The 19,689-nt window shown below is 41.2% G+C and overlaps 2 protein-coding genes across 3 annotated transcripts in view; one reads left to right on the forward strand and one right to left on the reverse strand.

Moving 5' to 3' along the window:
• The window catches only part of nthl1 (nth-like DNA glycosylase 1), a 35,833-nt gene extending 16,513 nt beyond the window's left edge, over positions 1 to 19,320 (forward strand). The window contains exon 5 of one of the 2 annotated variants that reach the window (XM_041206477.1): positions 19,195 to 19,320. In XM_041206477.1, coding sequence (XP_041062411.1) covers positions 19,195 to 19,258 — 64 coding nt within the window. In that variant the 3' untranslated portion in view covers positions 19,259 to 19,320. Of the gene's footprint in view, positions 1 to 989; positions 3,915 to 19,194 lie in introns of those variants that run through there. The other variant, XM_041206476.1, reaches the window with a different exon arrangement.
• LOC121288125 (Na(+)/H(+) exchange regulatory cofactor NHE-RF2) overlaps positions 8,125 to 19,689 on the reverse strand; it is a 112,726-nt gene continuing 101,161 nt past the window's right edge. Inside the window, exons 5-6 of the mRNA XM_041206478.1 lie at positions 14,967 to 15,010; positions 8,125 to 10,631 (exon numbers count right to left, since the gene is read on the reverse strand). Coding sequence (XP_041062412.1) covers positions 10,473 to 10,631; positions 14,967 to 15,010 — 203 coding nt within the window. The 3' untranslated portion in view covers positions 8,125 to 10,472. The remainder of the gene's footprint in view (positions 10,632 to 14,966; positions 15,011 to 19,689) is intronic.

The following is a 19,689-nucleotide window of genomic DNA, read 5'->3' on the forward strand; positions in this document are numbered from 1 at the left end:
AATCTGTGCCCTCTCGTTCTTGATCCTTTTACGGGCGGTAACACGTGGGTTTGGGTCTTTTTGTTTCATTTATTCTCAGAATATGGACATCACTGTCAAGGCCATCATTTATTATCCCTAATCGGCCTTGACAAGGTGGTGATACAATCCATGTAGTCACTGCTGTAATTTAGTAAACGAGGCAGCCAGATTTGCACACAGCAAGCTCCCCCAAAGAACAGTGAGATAAATCTCAAATGAAACTGATTTTAAGATGTTGGCTGAGGGATAAATGTTGACCAGCGTGCCAGGGAGAATTCCTCACATGAACATCCACCTGAGACGGCAGCCTGGGCCTTGGCCTAATGTGCTTTTTTTTATTCATTCATGGGGCGTGGACATCACTGGCTAGGCCAGCATTTCTGATGTCACATCCAAAAGAAGGCACTTTTAAAAATGCAGCACTCCTTCCATACTCAGTGGGTGTATCAGCCTGGATTATGGGGCCTAAGCCTGTTGAGTGGGTCTCAAACCCATGACCTCTGATTTAAGGACCTGATTTGCAGAGTGCAGATATTTCTACTGGTTGCCGAAGTTAAGCCTTCCCCTGCTCACCTACAGCAGGTTGAGTATGGAATGTACTCGCTGATGATCTTAAATTAAACTCCTTCCTCTTTCCATGGACATTCAATTAACCAACGTAACAGAATCTGGTGGCATCCTCCCACTTGCTCAACCGGCTCAAAATCTCCTCATTTCTCTCTCAATCTATGTGACTTTTTTCTCCCCTCCCGACCACCAACTCCTCCCCAAACCATCTACCTGCGGGAAACCACTACCACCCCCCCCCCCCCCCCCCCCCCCCCCCCCCCCCCAGGTCATATCATTCCCCAGCTCCAGCTCACTTTGGATTTAGAACGAATGCAGCAATATTTTTGGGGTTGGACTATGTAAATCTCACAAGGTACGTTTTTTAAAATTCCCCTCCTCCATGCTTCTCTCTCCTTCAGGGAGCTCTGGAGTGAGACCAACTGGCTGCTGGTGGGATTTGGTCAGCAGATGTGCCTTCCAGTGAACCCTCGCTGTGCTGGATGTCTCAACAGAGATATCTGTCCCACAGCCAAGAACAATCTTCGGAAAACAAATCCTGGGCTTCCTCCCAGCTCTCTGCGTCAGCCTTGCCAACAGCAACAATAATTAAATCCTTGTGTTTAGACATTAGGTCGTGGTATAAATTATTCAAAAGGATGGGGAGATGTTTGTCCCAAAGTTAACTAAAACAAAACTGTATCTGATGTTGTTGATGGATTCCAGTTGCTGGTGGAGCATTGAACACAATTGACTAATGATGTTCCCAGTGAGAGCAGTGTGCAGGTTCTAAAGATGCATCTTTAATAGGACCGGGTATCGCAGCCTGGTGACAAGTGCCCCATACTGACACAGGCAGGCAAGTCTCACATACTAATCTGCGGCTTATCAAGTAGTCAAATTCCCCACTGGTAAACCAACTGTTTGACATTCCACCGAATGCTCCTAGTTCACCAGTTAAGGCATTTGTATTAAATTCTATTGTCTTCTGTGCTTCATTGGGTTAAAGTTTTTAACTAGTGTGGGCAGTAATTTTACCTGAACACTAACCAATGCCTCAAAAATAGAATGTAAATGATTAATTAGCATCCCTTAATTATCCTGTGGTTTGCAGTACATTTTTATTTCAGTAAACAGCAGTACCCTTGGTTGACACACCTATCTTTAGCCTGTGCTTTTTTTTTTAAAGAAAGGATTTCCTTCATTCCCTCTCCCTCGTTACAAGTTGTTCCTCCATTGAGAAGTCCTCCTTGGCTCCATTCCCTGGCTGGGAGGGACACAGGGCAGCTCCCTGTACCCAACCCTCTGTAGGTGTCTTCCCTTAACTGAAAAAATGTCAGTGACATAGACTGGCAGTGAAAGGCCATTATGTCAATTAACCCTCCACCAACTGAAATTTGGGAAGAAGAATTCAGTCTGCCACACCTGAGATTCTGAACACCCCTGAGATTCTGAACACCCCTGTGCCACCACCCCCACAAGCCCTCACTCATTACTTGCATAATGAGGGACAACTCAAATAGTTGAGTGCTCACTTTCCAACCAGATGTATGCTACCCAAAATCACCAAGACCAGTAGAACTGGAAATTCGTTCTCCCACCTTGCCTACTTCAGTTGACCTATTTCTGGGTTAAGAATTTGACACATTGCTGGAGCTTAGGAGAATTTATATCTGACAACCGGACTTTTTTTTTTAATGGCCTTAATGCAAGTGGCTGGGTGGATAAATACTTCACTTGACAGATACCAAAGCAAAATACCATGGATGCTGCAAACCTGAAATAAAAACAGAAAGTGCTGGAAAAACTCAGCTAATCTGGAAATATCGATGGAGAGAGAAACAGAATGAACACTTCAGGTCAAGAGAGTTTCTCTCTCCACAAATGCTGCCAGACCTGCTGAGCATTTCCTGGGCAGAGCTGCTTCACTCTGCACAGTAATGGTTTTGTGATGTGTTCTCTCCATGCACCCTTTTCCATTCAGCACTGACTGAGCCCATAACTCACTTCACCCTTTCCTCCAAGTTCTGCAATCTGACCACTTAATTCACTGTTTCAAGCAAAGAAACACCAAAGTCTTGCAGCAGATAAGCACTGAGAGGCAAATGGCCAGAAATGGGCAAGATAAAGTACAGGGTTATGAAAGCAGTTGCAAAGCTAATCTACTTTAATTACTTAGCCACAGTCATCAGAATTTAATGGTTCTTCTGTCCATCCACCTCCTAAGAAAGTACAAGCTAGAAATGACTGGACAATATCAGCCAATGTTCATTTCTCATTCCTCTGTTTGCTATTTTATCAGCGATGACAGTGCATTTATTCATCAAAATGTGAGACAGGAATATCTTAGCACATTAAACATTCTTTCACTGATATCATCAGCACCGATTTCTGGGCTATTGCTTTGGTAACTGGTTGGACTGTCCACATTCAGCTGTCACTATTTATATTAAATTCAGTGCAGGTTTGTTAAACCAGCTCCAATATCATAGCCCCACTTCAGACATATTAACAGCAGTACAAACCACCACGGAGCTCAACACAACAGGTAAAAGGTACATCCTGTATAAATTCTAGGGTAGGGCCAAATACTTCAATATGATTGAGTGAAGCTTCTGGTTGGTACTGACTCAGGGCAGATGTAGTGTCTTATGAACTGGATGCCTCCCACTGTGTAACATAATTGCATAAGAATGAAAAGAAAATGTCTATAGTTTTATTTTTATATTTGTAACTCATTACCTTCCATATATGTTGTAATTTACCTTGCATACTAAGGAACAGTAGATGCATCCGTAGTGTATTGGGATGAGAGAGGATTTAAGTAACCAAGCCTTCTCTTCTCATTCAGTTAATTTAGCTATCTTCTGTTGGCCAAGGCAGCACCAGTTATTTAACAAACTGGAAGAATTTGTGGACAAGTTTATGTTTAAATATATAGGAATCATCAGAAGAAACCAATTTAAAGGGTTGGCAGCACAAGTATTTGTGAAGATTGTGCACCCAAAGTGTGTGATGTGGCTAGTGTTCTAAAGCCTATTAGTGTAGCTAAGGATGCGTATGCAAGACCACTCAGCCCATTGAACACACTGCTTTCAAGGTATGCTCAAGTAAATAGAAGCTGGATGCTATTAACGTGCATGGAAATCCACATCCACTGAGACGTGTGACATGTGCGGTTGGGAATACTGTTCAGTGGCTTAAGTCTCTGCTGAGGCCTGGGGTGGGGTGGTTCTGCATGGGGTGGGGGGTGTGGCGAAGGGGTTGTTGCTACATTACTTAAAGTCAACCAGAATGTCAATCTACAAGAGCTCCACTTTTACATGGAAATAAAATAATTGTAAGAATGAAGATGGATGGACATTATTTTTCTAAAATTTCAAAACAAGACTTATTGACTCATTTTCTATGAATTGGTTCATCCAACTCATGGTGCATTGTTGATTACACAATAGGCATAGAATATAAGAGCAGGGAGGCTATGCTGGAACTGCATAAAACGCTGATTAGGCCACAGCTAGAGTATTGTGTGCAGTTCTGGAATCTGCATTATAGGATGGATGTGATTGCACTAGAGATTTACCAGGATGTTGTCTGGGCTGGAGAGTCTTAGTTATGAGAAGAGATTGGATATACTGGGGTTATTTTCCCGGGAGCAGAGGAGATTGAGGGGGGGGAGACATGGTTGAGGTGTATAAAATTATGAGGGGCATAGATAGGGTAGACAGGAAGGAACTTTTCCCCTTGGTGGAGGGATCAATAACCAGGGGGCATAGATTTAAGGTGAGGGGCAGGAAGTTTAGAAGGGATGTGAGGAAGAATTTTTTCACCCAGAGGTCAGTGGGAATCTGGAACAGGGTGGTAGAGGCAGAAACCCTCATAACATTTAAGAAGTATTTGGATATGCACTTGCGATGCCATGGCATTCAAGGCTATGGGCCTAGTGCTGGAAAACGGGATTAGAATAGTTAGGTACTTGATTGATCAGCGCAGACTTGCTAGGCCGAAGGGCCTTTTTCTATGCTGTAGACCTCTATGGCCATCTTGCTCTAATTTTAACTCAACATTTTTGATGCTTCCATCCATAGCATAGTCTGGTTGCAGCGATATACAGTACCGATTTCTCTGATTCTAACAATTCTTTATTCTGATTTTCCACCGTTGAAAGTGTAGCTTACAGTCTTGTTACTGAGAAGCCAATATGAATGGCCAAAGCTCAATGAACATCTTCACCATCAAGGATAAAAGAGGAGGAGGGAAGCTATATAAATTAGTTTTATTTAGTTGGCTCCAAGCTTGGGTTATGAATGGTTTAAAAAAAAGAGAAACAAGAAGCTCCATAGTTTGGAGGAACTAATAAATTAGAATAAGCAACAAAATTTGCATTGTATTTACAGCACAAACAGGCCATTCAGCCCAACTGGTCTATGCTGGTGTTTATGCTTCCCACAAGCCTCTTCCCACTCACTTTATCTCTGTCAGCATATCCTTCTGTTATTTTCTCTGCCATGTACTTAAGTAGTTTCCTCTCAAAGATATCCCTCCTATTTGTCCCAGCTACTCCAAATGGTCACATTCCAACCGGTCTCCAGTTAAGGAAGTTTCCCCTAAATTCCTTATTGGGTTAATCAGTGACCATCTTCTATTTATGGGCTCTAGGTTTGGTTTCTTATTACAAATAGAAAGAGCTCCTTTACATTCATCAATCTAAATCCCTCAATAATTTTAAAGGCCTGTTAGGTCACCCCTTAACCTTCATGTCTGGAGAAAAGAGCCCCAACCTGATCAGTGTTCCCCGATACAAGTAAACTGTGTTATCCGGCACTTTACCACCTGGAATTCTCTTGTTAACCAGAATTTCTGATGTTCCCCTAATACAAATCATCACTTTACCAACTGGAAGCAATTATAATGTTGTCCAGAACCCGTACCTGTCTACTATATTAGTTTATACTTCAATTTATGTTTTAATGTACTCCAGTTATGACCCCTCAGTTCTGGCACCTTAGCTGTGAATCTAACAGTGCACTGAAGTCTCGATTTTAACACTATTAAGAAAGATGATCCCATACGTCTGTGCATTTGGAGTTCCAATTAAAAAGAGAGCTTAAAATCACAATGATCCCAATAGTTTCACTAAAATAAGGATTAGTTAAAATAGGTTTGCAATATGAGTGGTAGATCACAGGACCATGTAATGATAACAATACTTAACAAAAAAAAACTCTTACCCACAAAGTTCGATCATGTCCTCTCTCATATTTGATTATTTAAACCTGCATCCTTTATGGGGAGTAAGCGGAAACACAAAATGCAAAGCACCAATGTGCCACTAATCTTCATACCGACATATTCACTTGCAGTTCCATTACATTTCTCGCGACGGCTCTTCTAACACCAACATACTCAAAGGCTCATCCTGGGGGAGTGTAAACACCAGTTGACGAGAATTCTTGTAAATGGAAACGGATTCTGCCAATTGGACGTTTGCTCACCTCCTGTAATCTGAAGTTGGCCAGAGCCGACAGGAAAAGCGAGATCTGATAGCCGAGAATCACCACACAAAACAGAGATCTCTCCTTCCTACATAAAAACAGAAAATGCTGGAAAAACTCATCTTTGCTTCAATCTCTTCATGTCTGGGTTCACGTTTCCAACTAGGAAAAATAAAGAAATGGTTCTTTCCGACACCCTGTTCAAACATAACATTTACGAGGGGCATCAAATTTTTTTTAAAAGTCCATCTGTTTTTTTCATCTTGCTCTTCCATTTAACTTTCTAATCCAACTTGAAAATCTCAACAGAGAAGATGATTTCAAGTGCTTTTACACACAACACCACCACAAATTCAAAGTACCTGGGACGAGGAAAGTACAACACTTTAGGAGGGTTCTAAATAGTACTCCATATACTCCAAACTAAAACGCCTCTGGCTGCTAACCAGCCCCAAATTCACAGATCCCAACATTCCTGGGCCATAATATGAGAAAGCCTTTGGCAGTAACAGCTGGTTGCTAACAATGAAGTTGTTGGTCAGTGTGCCAATAAAAATCAGAGCTGTGTGTATCCCAAGGTGCTTTGACATGGTTGGATACAAAAAAAGGTTTTTTTTTTTCTCAATAAAAGCAGGCACTTAATAATGAAGTATTTTCCCCGAGCTGGATTTCTAGGAATTTTGTTCACAGTCACAGAACAACCGCAATGCAGAATCTGCGAATTAAGAATGAGGGTGAGCTATGGGGAAAGCAGTGGGACTGACTGCTTAGCTCTTTCAAAGAGCTGGCACAGACATGATGGGCTGAATGGCAGGATTTCTCACCTTCCGGGATTGGCCTGGAGTCACCAGGAATTGAAGATCAATCTCCATGTCACTGTTCTGTGCAATCTTGAAGAAAAATCGAGACATTAAAAAAGGTTGTAATAAAATTTTTCTTTGAACGTTTCTCTTCAGATATAGATATTAAAAATGGGAGGGGTGGGCGGGTGTGAAGGCTGTTTGGCTGATAGTCAAGTGTTATCCAAATGGGTAATGAGGCATTTTGCTTTCCAATGGGCATAGGAAGGCAGAACATCACAAGGATGGATTTGTCGGTCGACTAATGGCTGGAGTGTGGGGGCAAGTCATGCAGTGAAACTTCCAGGAATACAGTTAATCTCAGTCGGCAATGCTACCAAATGGTTTCTTTTTGTGATGTAAGTTTCTAATAAGAAATATTCTACCTGTATGTCAGTCTACTACTCAAAGAGAAAATAATTTGCAATTATATATAGCACTTTATCACATTCTTAGAATATACCAAAATATATATTTTTTTTAGTATGGCAACAATCAGGAGGCCAGCTGTGGGTGGTGAGAAAGTAACAGATGTTTCAGACAGATGCAGGATGGTGAATTGATTCGCTTCACTCCCAGAAATGTTTATAAAGGAATTACTGAAATGTTTTTTTCTAGCAACAAACAGATTGTAAAATTCTTGCAAGTTTCTGACTGATCAGAAGAATGCAGCAGTAAAATACCCGTTTCTCATTTGGAGGGGGCAAAAAAGGGATGTTCTATACCATTCACCCTCACTCATGCTGATCCCATTCACCAGCTCAAACACAACTCTTGCTGGATTGCCAAAGGAAGTGAAATAAACACACCCATGAAAGGTCAACACGGCCTCTGCCCTCCCTATCTCTGTAATCTCCACTAATCCCCACCGCACCCCCACAAAAATCTTTGCTTCCCCAGCACTCTCGCAACCCCAAATTTCATTGCTTCGCCATTGGTGGCCTTGTCTTCAGTTGCCTCATCCCTAAGTTCCTCTTTCTCTATCCCTGCCTCCTCCACAAAGCTTATTTGACCAAGCTTTGTGGTCACCAGCCCGAATGGGACTCAGTGACAAATTCTGTCTGTTAGTCACTCCTATCAAGTGCCTTGGAAAGTTTTATTCCATTAAAGGCACTATATGAATGTAAGTTATGGTCCAGATCACACCTGACTGAGGACAATTAAGAGACACGTTCTTTGCAATGCTACCCAAAATCCAATTCAATGAACCAAAAGTAGCCAGCTTTGTCATGCTGAAATACATTTATTAACAATATACAGTACAGTATACACAGAAGACAGAGTATTATACAAGTTACTGAAATGTGCTTATGATATTTTCAAACTAGATTCTCAGAAGTACAAGGCATAATGACTGCACAAATCACTGGTATCAGAAATTTGCCTGTTTATATAAATGTTTACATGCTTTCCTTCAAGTAGCTATTTATCTTGCATTATTGACTGCAAAGTCTTCAGCTAGAAAGCAAAGATTATTCAGTTCCTATCCACATAGATGGTTGTCACGCTGATTAACACAATCTACCTCTTGCTGCTGCCTACCTGCCCACAATCATCTTCCTTTATAGAAACTTCTGTTTTCAAGCCCTTTCTTGTGTCCAGCATTTCAAACTAGTATTATATCAACATAAAAATCCTTGGATGCTGGGAATAAACATTTTTTTTAAAACTGCTGGAAAGCACCTAGTAGGCCAGGCAGCATCTCTGGAAAGAGAGAGTTAAAAGCTTCAGGTCAATAATCTATAGTCAGGGTTGAATGAAATGATCTAGTGAAAAAGTCATCGAGTTAAAACGTAAACTCCATTTCTCTCTCCACAGATGCTCCCTGACCTGAGTGTTTTCAGCATTTTCTGGATTTATATGTCAAAGATTTGTTGAAAGTTCGTGCACTTTTCAGTTCAAAACTTACAAGATCCATGTGAATTCCAAACAGTGTTACAGACTCCTCCATTAGCCCCCTATGCAATGCTTCTAGTTATTCTAACCTTGAATAAGTAGAAGCTATTCAAAATGTGGCACCTAGATTTTGGCCTTGTGTGAATAAGGTTAATTAAAATAATTGGAAATAGAGAGCCATTGTGTGTCGCAGGACGCAAAAGTTAAGAGCTGAGGATAGCAACAAAAATATTATCCAAGAATTGCAGACTGCTGCGAAAGTCTTGCAACTAGAACATACAGGCAAACGACAAAGTTAATGATTTCACTCTCAGAATTCAGGACTGGAAAATATTAAACAGGAATGTAGAGAAAATTAGTATGAATAGGAGCTGGTCAGAAACTAAAGCATTCTCAGAAGGTACTGACCCACTACCCTTTACAATTCTCAATCAATGCAGGAAATCCATCTTTGACAATCACAACCTATTTTTCCCAACTCCCTTCAGCTCATTAGAGCACAGACCTGCAGGAAGCCTTGAATACACTGTTTAAATAGATTGCATTAATATATTTTTAAAAAGGGACCAAATTGAATACTGGCTGAATGTTACAGTTTTTGGTTAGTGCCACAATCATTACCCTTTGTCAATAAAACTTAAAAACTCCTTATTTTTATACTATCAGTCGGTTTAAATATATTGTGAAGCATGTGTTTATTAATAGCTAACCAGTGACAGCATTAAATGCAACTTCTCTCTCCCCAACTCAAAAACAGTGATGTGCCAATATGTGAGAAGCCAATATTTAATCTCCATTATTATCTCCCAAATTTTACTGCTTGAAATAACTCAGTAATCAGTTACTAAGCAAACGCTCAGTATAAATCTGGTGAAAATGTTGCATGGAGGGGAAAATGTTAAAATATTTTCAATGCTGCTTACAACAGCAGTTACCATACAAAAAAGTTAAGCCATTCCTGATGTGCAGTAAAATGCTTCCTCTATACATTGTATTACATTGAGGCTGTAATGATAAGGAACATTATGCCTGTTCTTGCCTCCCCTCTTACCCACCTCACATTTTGTAATTGCCATTAGATCTAATAAGACTTTGTATTTCAACCACCAGCTGGTGAAACTAACCCATGACAGTGTAAAAAGACAAGACCAGATAAGCTAAGACATTTTTAGCCAGGCAGCTCTGGAAATACTTGAGACATGGTGCTTGAGTGAAAGGATTGGTAGCCTGTAGGTTATTAGGCCAAACAAGTAAATCATACTCAAGATTTCACAAAAGACAAATTCTATTTCAGAAAGTAACTACGGCTCTTGTCTAAATAATCCAGTTATTCTGTCCTGTAATGAAGGCTGATTGTAGTATCAAAACTCAGCTCAAGTAAAAAAAAATTAAGACAAAAAAAAAGCTGGTGGAAAAATTTCTGTTCACTAGCCCGATTAAAACTACGCTACGACAAATCTTATTTAAGATATACTTTAAGCACAAAGCAAATAAGCAGCTGGCATGAGAAAAGGTAAAGCTTTGGTCACAGTCTTTTAATAATCATATTAACGGGCATTTTTTTTCCCTCTGCCACACCAGATGTGGAGAGGAAATGAATATCAATGGAGTGAAGATGTTAACTCTGCCTGAAGGTCAGGGGAACTGAAGAGTTCAATGGGACAATCCATTCAGCTTAAAAGTTGCTGAAAATTTCATGCTTCTTGTTCCAGTCCATCGGAGGCGCCCTCTTGTTCTTGCGCTTAGCTTGCATTTTCTCTCTGGTTTCAGCCGCTGTGGGACTTAAATTCAATCCACTCTCTGCAAACGGATCATTGTCTAGGTCTCCTTTCATCTGCACAGGTTTAAAAAAAGTAAAAGTAAATACATAACAACAACAAAAAAATAAGCATTAACCGGTCTAACTGATTGGGAAAGAAAAGGCTGGGGGTAGTTAGCGACCCGATGGACCTCTTTCAAATTATGAGAGGAGATCAATAGGGTAGGCATAGAAAAAAAAAATGCTTCGGCTTGTATGGCGTCCAAAACTAGGGGTCGACACTAATAAATCCAATAGGAAATTCAGGAGAAACTTTCTGAGCAGCAAGTGGTTTACACATGAAACTCACCATCATGGGGAGTTGTGAAGTTGAACAGCATAGATACATTTGAGGGGAAACTAGAAAAACACATGTGGGAGAAAGCATTAGAAGGGTATGTTGATGTGGTGAGAAAATGAGAGGTAAGAGGATGCTTGCATGGAGCATAAAAACCAGAAATGTCCAGTTAGGCCCATTTCTGTGCTGCAAATTCTATGTCATTTGTAGTTGAGGAATAAGTAGATTGAATAAAAACTTACTTTCAGATTAGATTTTTGTAATGTTCAAAGATCCAGATTTCTAATTGTGATGCTATTCATAGAAGCAAATTGCTTCAAAACAGAACCTGGCTTTGCAACTTTAATTAGGGCGCTGATCCAATCGTATTCCTATCACAAGTGCATTATGTTTTTAGTTAGGATGCTTCTGCAATTCAATTCATATTATTAGAGTCTCCTTAGATTATAATTCCTATAATTTAACTAAATAAATTTCACTTAACCACCTGATTAGCTCTTTTTATGCAGTCACGTGAAGAAAAGGCAAGATGCTCTTAGAAATAATCACTGTCCTCTATACAATATGAAACACCCTCAGAGAGCTGAAGAATACCAAGGCCTGCAATTAAGTTTGCTCTAATTTGTAGGAAACTGGGTTTTTAATTACAGTCTTGTTTCTGCAAACATGCACTATCATTGTATCTCACCTTGCTAGAAAGTTCAAAATAATTCCTTTTGGCTAACTGCTAAATCAAGAAAATAATGTCAAAGCCAGTATATTTTAACTCATTATAGTGATGAAGGGGATTCTCCAGGAATAAATAAAACCAAATTAAAAACTTCTGTGCAACAGGTTTAAACTTTAATGCTCTGTAACAGGTACACTTCACAAGAACCTAAAATGACATACATGCCATCATCTATCACCTACATTTGTTATATATGGCCACTCAAAGAAGCTGCACATAGTCTGATAAGTCGACTGCAATACGTAGTGCACCTCATTTGCCCTTCTGCAAAACTGAAATCCTTCACAGGTCAACATTCCATCCCTTCCTGCCATGTGGAATGAATTTATTTTGAATTAGGTCAATTTTCACTCAGGGAAACGGATAACCCTGCTATCAGCCAATGTAGGATAATTCACTTTAGTCACATTTATCTTCCGGCAAGGGGTACTCTTCGCACTGACTGGTCTAAAGTAATTAGGTCACTTGCAAGCTTGGAGCAGCGCACATTTGCTGGCTCTCCTCGATCCCAATATCCGCTCACAAGATAAGCATTTAGCAAACTTTCATTGCTGAAGTCGGCCTGTGAATTATTTTTAGTCACAATTAAGTTGCACTGAGATGGAATTTGGCAAGATTCACCAGCTTTGCAAGATTCGCATCACTACAAATGGCAAGCAAAACTGAATATTTGCAATTTCACAGGTGTCACATAGCAGAATAGGTAGCAATTAATACAACAAATTTAAAATATGGTCCTCTCAATCCAATTAGTCAGCAATTTAAAAAGTTGTTAAAATGGAATTGCAAAAAAAAGTAGGAAATATTCACACCATCTGTACAACAAAAACTTGCATATTATTGCACCTTTAGCATAACGGTGTTTACAAATATATAACACTATGTTCTAGCCAAGTCACACATCACAATCCCCTGCTATTGAAGGGCCAGCATTTGTCTCAATGACTGAGGACTCCCATAGTGGATCTTGACCTTTGTGGCCAAGTGGTTATGGTACTGGGTTTGTAACCCCAAGATCAAGAGTTCAAATCTCACAATGGCAAACTATGAAACAATGTAACTTCATCTGAATAGGAACAGATGGAAACGGGTTTGTACTCGAAAGAGTTACAAACTATATCTTGTTTATTCTCTGACCTCACAGAGAAGCATACTGCAGGACTAACAAATACCTGTTTCTCATCACACAGTGACTGGATTTGAAGTTGCTTCAGGCAAAAATAATATTCATCTCTTCAGGGGGTTTGTTAACACTGAGATTAGACGTATAGACCAAATCAATGATTATCTGGATTGCAATTAATTGTCAATATGAAGAACCTCCCGAGGTTGAGTTAATGGTGAGGAGGCGGAATGAGTGTAGGGCAACATGTCTCAGTTTCCCACTTTCCAACGGAGGACGTTAGATGCTTGAGGAGCTTACTTTCGTACAGCACCGAAAGAGGCCATTTGGACCATTGTGCCTGTGCTGACTCTTTAAAGTGCCATTCCCCCAGCTCTTTCACCATAGCCCTGCCTATTTCTCATTGTTGTCAAGTTCTATCAGTCAGTGTTTAATTGGCACTGTTTCCCACTGTGGGATATACTTACATTCACTGTTCCTATTTGCTTTACATGTATATTTATTTCAGAGAGTAGCATTGAGCTTGCTGGGTTTACCTTCTGAATACTAATGCTTTCTTCCCTGCACAAGAAAGAATGAGGGAACAGCTACCTGCTTCTATTTTAACCAGTGTTGGAATTTAATGGAGGCCGCAGGAGTGGTCAAGATGGTGGGTAGGCTCGGAGAATCACGATGCCATGCATTAGACTCCCGGCACTGGGAGAAGGGGGCGCTGGGGGAGGGGGGGGGTGGGGTGAAGAGAAGGATGGGAGGGCAGGTGAAGGAGGAGGGGAGGGGAAGTGAAGGGAGAGGAGATAAGGGGAGGGGAGGGCCCTCGTTCACAGGCACTCAGTGCCTGATTGAAGGACCCAACATTCCAGCACTGGGAATAGGAAGGAGGGGTGGGAAGGGTGAGGAGGAGAAGGGTGGGGTTGGGGATAGGGACCCCTGCTGAAAACTACCCCCTGCCCTTGCATCGGACTCTCCTCCAACCCCTTGCCAGTGACCCCCATTCCACTCCATTTACCCCTCTCTCTCTAGGGATCCAGCGAAGATCCCGGCTGAAGGCCTGAGTGTACCACCAGCAACAGACATCGTTCCCAACCGGTACTGCAGCGCTGCCAGCCTCTAATTAGCCAGCAGCTCTCAGAGGCTGGACATCTGTCCCATGGGTGCCTTATTTGATTGGGAGGAACAACATTGCCCAGGTCAATGCTTGTTTACCTTGTGTCAGGTCTCCCATAGAAAGGCAATGCAGAGCTCCCACCAGTTTCCAATCGCTGGGCAGGAACCTCATCGCAGCAACTAAATCCTGCCTAGTGTGTGGCTTAGTAAGACAAAGGATGTTTACAATTGAGCACATGGGATCTCGGATGGAAATTTTGGTGGTAATTTTGATTTTGGGTGATGAAAAGGTGAGACGGATACAACTGCCCATTATCTATCTCTCCCCAATTCCATTTCTATTGCCCGGCATTAAAAGCGTCCATTTTACCTTCAAAAGTAAAGATCGTCCCCCTCCACATATAGTTTTGAAGATGGCGTCACCTGGCAGAGGTATGAAGGTTCTAGAAGTTCTGGTGATGGTGGAAGAATGTCATTAGCTGACCCTTCCACACATGCTACTTCTGAACAGTGCCCTCTCATGAGTTCCACTGATCCGTGAGGGTACTGCATGCTGTCTCACTATGAAAAATCGCTGAATACCTCAATGGTTATATGTGCTCTATTGTAATCTATGGCTGAGGGGTGACCTAGAGCTTGTAAAATTATTGAAGGCTTTGACAGAGTAGACACGGGGAGAATGTTTCCAACTGTGGGGCAAGCGCAAAACCAGAGGCCGTCAATATAAGAAATTCACTGAGAAAACAACTAGGGAATTCAGAAGAAACTTCTTAACCCAGGGAGCGAGGAATGTGGAACCCAGTACCACACAGTGAATAACAGGTGTATTTAAGGGGAAGCTGGACAAGCATATGAAGATGAAGGGAACAGATGTTATGCTGATAGAGTTAGATGGGGAAAGATGGGAGGAGGCTTAAGTGGAGCATGGACCAGTTGGGCCAAATGGCCTTTTTTTTTGTGTAGTTCCTGTGCAAGAACATTTTCTGGATTTAAAACGGAAGAAACAGAGCTGCAGAAGAATTTTTCATTCACAATGCTCAGTGTGCAGATTGTGGAATTAGAAGTATGTTTGCTTCAGGCATCAAACAGCCAAACCGCCCCTCAGTCATTACTCACCAGTGTCCGTGGAGATCCATTTGCCAGTGGCTGTGGCAAAGGCCCTGAAATTGAGAGAATAAGATAAGATGGAACAGAAGAAAATTATCAAACACCAGTGGTTTTCCAAGGTACTCCTTACCCTAAATGAACCAGATTTCATGAATTGTTACAGCCTGACATTAGTTACCTAAAGAGGAAGACAATAAATTGTTGGATACGGTATTGTACTGATTATAGTATTGGACTAGTGACTCAATTTTTTAAAAACTTATTCATGGGATGTGGGCGTCACAGGCAAGGCCAGCATTTGTTGGCCATCCCTAATTGTCCTTGGACTGAGGGCAGTTAAGAGTCAACAACATTGCTGTGGATCTGGAGTCACATGTAGGCCAGACCAGGTAAGGGATGGCAGATTTCTTCCCCTAAAAAAGGACATTAGTGAACCAGATGGGTTTTTATAACAATCAATGATAGTTGTCATTTGTCATACTGAGACTTGCTTTGTATTGTAGATTTTATTTTTTGCTGTGGTGGGATTTGAACCCATGTCCCCAGAGCATTAGACTCTTGATTACCTATTCATTGACATCACGACGACACCACCATCCCCCCAAAATCAAGGGGGTGGAAATTCCATGTGCGCTCCCCAAACTTGTTGCAACTTCAGAGGGAAATTGGGCAAACTCCCGCAAAATTCAACTTACGCAACTTCAAACCACACTACAACAAGTTGTGAAATTGAATTCACCCCTCTCTGATACACTGTGGCCTGCCAACATGGCCATGATAATTATTAGGTTGAACAAGCAGACATTGTTAACACTTATCACTGAAACACTGTTGTGGAAACTGCCTTGAAGCTGCAGAGTTTGATAACACAACTGCTGAAAGGCCCTGGCTTAAATATTGCCTCACTGAGTGTGGATTTAATTGCTTCACCCAAGATCAGTAACTGCTGATGACCAGCTCTCCTGATAATGACATTTACCAACGGCATGATGTGATTTCATGCATCACAACAGACTGACAGTTACTACACATACTAGATAGAGTGTCCAGTTAATGCACAGTCTTGCAGTCAGGGAAAATGGAGCTGAGTCTGGCTCGAGATGGTGACTCATTTAGCTAAAAATGTATTCTTAAAAAAATTAATTCAATTATACCGAATCCCAAACTCTTTCAAGAATTTTACTGTAAAACACTGCACCATGGGCCGAAGTGAATGACTACTTTCACCTCCAGAACTTCAGCTCCAATCCTTCTCTGGGATTAAAATCTATTTTGCCTTCGGGGTGGAAGCCCCAAAATCATGTGACCTTGGACAGCCTCAACTCCATTCTCGGCAACTGCGAGGGCGCAGCATCAAAATGGTCCATTTACAAATTCCAGGCACACAGGTTCTAAAATGGTGAATTCGGTTAGGCTTCCCAGAAACGCTGCTTCTATTTCTCTTAATCCTTCCAATGTCAGTCAATTCCGTTCCTTCAAAAAGGATGAAGCAACAGCCTAGGTACAGCAACAACTTAATGCAAATGAATGGAAAGAACACAAGTGCCCCCAAAGACAGCATTGATCATGTAAATACCAGGTCAGAGTCAGGATTAAACAAAATAAAAATTTTAAAGAACGATTCACACTGAGAGAGGTAGCTTTTCTGGGAGGTGGTGATACACCGTCAATGTCGCTGGACTCGTAACCCAGAGGCTCAGGCCAATGTTCTGGGGACATGGGTTCAAATTCCACCACAGCAGCTGGTAGAATTTAAACTCAGCTAATAAATCTGGAATTCAAAAGCTAGCCTCGGTAATAGTGACCATGGAACCATTGTCAATTGTCGTAAAAACCCATCTGGTTCACCGATGTCGTTTAGGGAAGGAAATCTGCCATCCTTACCTGGTCTGGCCTACATGTGACTCCAGACCCACAGCAATGAGGTTGACTCTGAAGTGTCCTCTGAAATGGTCTAGCAAGCCACTTAGTTCAAGGGCATTTAGGGACAGGCAACAAATGCTGGCATTGCCAGCAATGCCCACATCTCATGAAAGAATAAAGAAAAAAAGCTATTTGCTGGCAACTCAATTCTCCTCAACCTCACCTTTCATTGTTGAAAGAACACTACCATACAAACACTTGTACGCCTTAAATAACATGTACGGTGCTATTTTTCTTAGGGCAGCCAAGTTGTTACATACACACCAAAGTCAATCTGTTATTTACTTCAAGTTTTTGTTTCAAAAACTGACCAGAAAAGATACCTCTCTTTTAGAATCATGGAAGAAGGAGCACAGGAGGAGGCTGTTCAGTCCAGCATTCCTGCTCTTTGAAAGAGCTATCCAATTAGTCACACTCCCCTGCTCTTTCCCCATAGTCGTGCAATTTTCTCCTCTTCAAATATTTATCCAATTCTCTTTTGAAAGTTACCATTGAATCTGTTCCCACCATCCTGTCAGGCTGTGCATTCCAGATCATAACAACTCACTCGGTAAAATAATACTCATCATCCCGCCCCTGACTCTTTTGCCAATTGCCTTAAATTTATGACCTCCATGATTTTGAATGTCTCTATTAAATCTCCCCTTAATCTTTTCTGTTCTACATGGACCTTCTGTATATAAATGCACACAAGATAAGAATTAAAACCAGCCAGCTGGAAGCACAAACTCAGTTCATAAAAAGTACCATGCCGTTCTAGAAAATTATTTTTGGAGTTGGGGAGGGGATGTGTGGGTGGAATGAAATTTTATTTTTCTTTATTCTTTCATGGGATGAGAGCATCGCTGGCAAGGCCAGCCCTTTTGCCCATCCATAATTGCCCTTGAACTGAGGGTAATTAAGAGTGAACCACATTGCTGCTTGTCTGGAGTCACATGTGGGCCAGACCAGGCAAGGACGGCAGGTTTCTTTCCCTAAAGGACATTAGTGAACCAGATGGATTGTTACGACAATATGATAGTCTCTAATGGTGATCATGAAATTATCTTTATATTCCAGATTTATTAATTGAATTTAAATTCCACCAGCTGCCATAGTGGGATTTGAACCCATGTCCCAAGACCATTTGCCTGGGCCTCTGGATTATTAGTTAAGTGACATTACTACGATGCCACTATCTCCCCCTAATCGGTAATCTTCTTCGTCTGCACATCTCAATTGTTTTCTGTGCTGTTGAAGGTGAGGATGCTCATACTGGTGAAGGATTACTGGCCCATTTTTTGGGTCACGCATTTCCACCACATCAGTCTAAGTGATTATCAAGAAGCTGATAAAGTTCCTATTCTGTTGAAGGTTGTAACCTAAACTCAGCCTCACCACAACTGCCAGTCGGATGATTTCATCCAAACAGTGCTCAGAAGTGTCTTACACACAGCAATCTCTGTTTCATAGACCAGTGCGATAGACATTTCACACTCAGCAAGAACCCACAAACAGCAATGAAGTGAGTAACCAATTAATCCTCTGTGGTGATGATGCCTGAGAGAGAAGTGTTGACGAAGACACTGACAGCATTCCCTGATCTTCAAATAGTACCAGTAGAGTTTTTAACATTCATCTGAGCAGGCAGACAGGGTTCAACATTGCTTCTAAAGACAGCATGTCTAACAATGCAGCACCCTTTCAGTGCTGCACTGATGTGTCAGTTTAGATTATGAGCTCAAACATATGGTAAAGGGCTTGAACCCACAACCTTCTGAGAATCCTGATCCAGTTTCACTCAAACCAGTACATCTATCTAATGTATTCTGTGGTTGGAAATTACCTTTAAATTATTCAACTTGCATAAATCTAAAACTCAACACATGGTTAGCATAATTGTTATAAGATAATCTTACTCATGATGGATTGAATGTAGAATTTTCTAGTAATGGGTGTTCGACTACTTTTCATTAAGTATGTGGCAATAGGTCACAGAGACTTCATCTCCTTGCATGCAAGTCACTACATAGTCGCCAGGTATCAAGGAAATGTACCGGAGGGGATGAGGTGTCATGGTGCATTCTGTACACCGTCCCTTCACTTTAGGTTTAGCTCAGAGTAATAGGAAGAAAGCTAGCTCCAATTTTGATAGAGTGGATGGAGAAAAACTACTCCCTCTAACAAGTGGGTCCATAACCATGGATTTAAAATCATTAGCGGAAGGCCTAGAGTGGAAATGAAGAGAAGCTGCTTTACTCAGTTGTCGGGATCTGGAAAGCTGTAGCTGAGAACGTGGTGGAAGCAGATTTCATAAAGAATTTTTTTTTTAAAGGGAACGGGACAAGGAGGATGAGAAACTGAAAGGGTTGCGAACAAAGATGGAGGGTGTGAAATGAAGCACAAATGCTCTTTCAAAGAGACAGCAGAGGCTTGTTGGGCCGAACAGCTCTCTCAGTGCTGTAAGTTGCTATGGTTTTTATCATGGGTGATGGGCTAAGTACATTTGGCTAGTTTTAGCCAGGACAACAAAGTCTTGGATCATTAGCGTAAATTATTTGAAATTATTTAAATTTCCTTAAATTATTACAGATGTCACGCTGATTCAACATGTTGTGCTGTGATCATAAATAACTCTTGGCCTCACACAGCTTTACACCACATCTAAAACTCACTATGACTGTTTGGGGGAGCTCATTTCAGTCAGTGTGTTAACACATGAAACAAATTCCATTCCCCACCAATTTGAAATCATTCCTCTTTATAAGCACAAAGTTTATCACTCAAGACTCAGGTAGTAATTAAGATGGAGGAACAATCCATAGTTGAG

This window comes from Carcharodon carcharias, chromosome 15, assembly GCF_017639515.1.
Source record: "Carcharodon carcharias isolate sCarCar2 chromosome 15, sCarCar2.pri, whole genome shotgun sequence".
NCBI lineage: Eukaryota > Metazoa > Chordata > Chondrichthyes > Lamniformes > Lamnidae > Carcharodon > Carcharodon carcharias.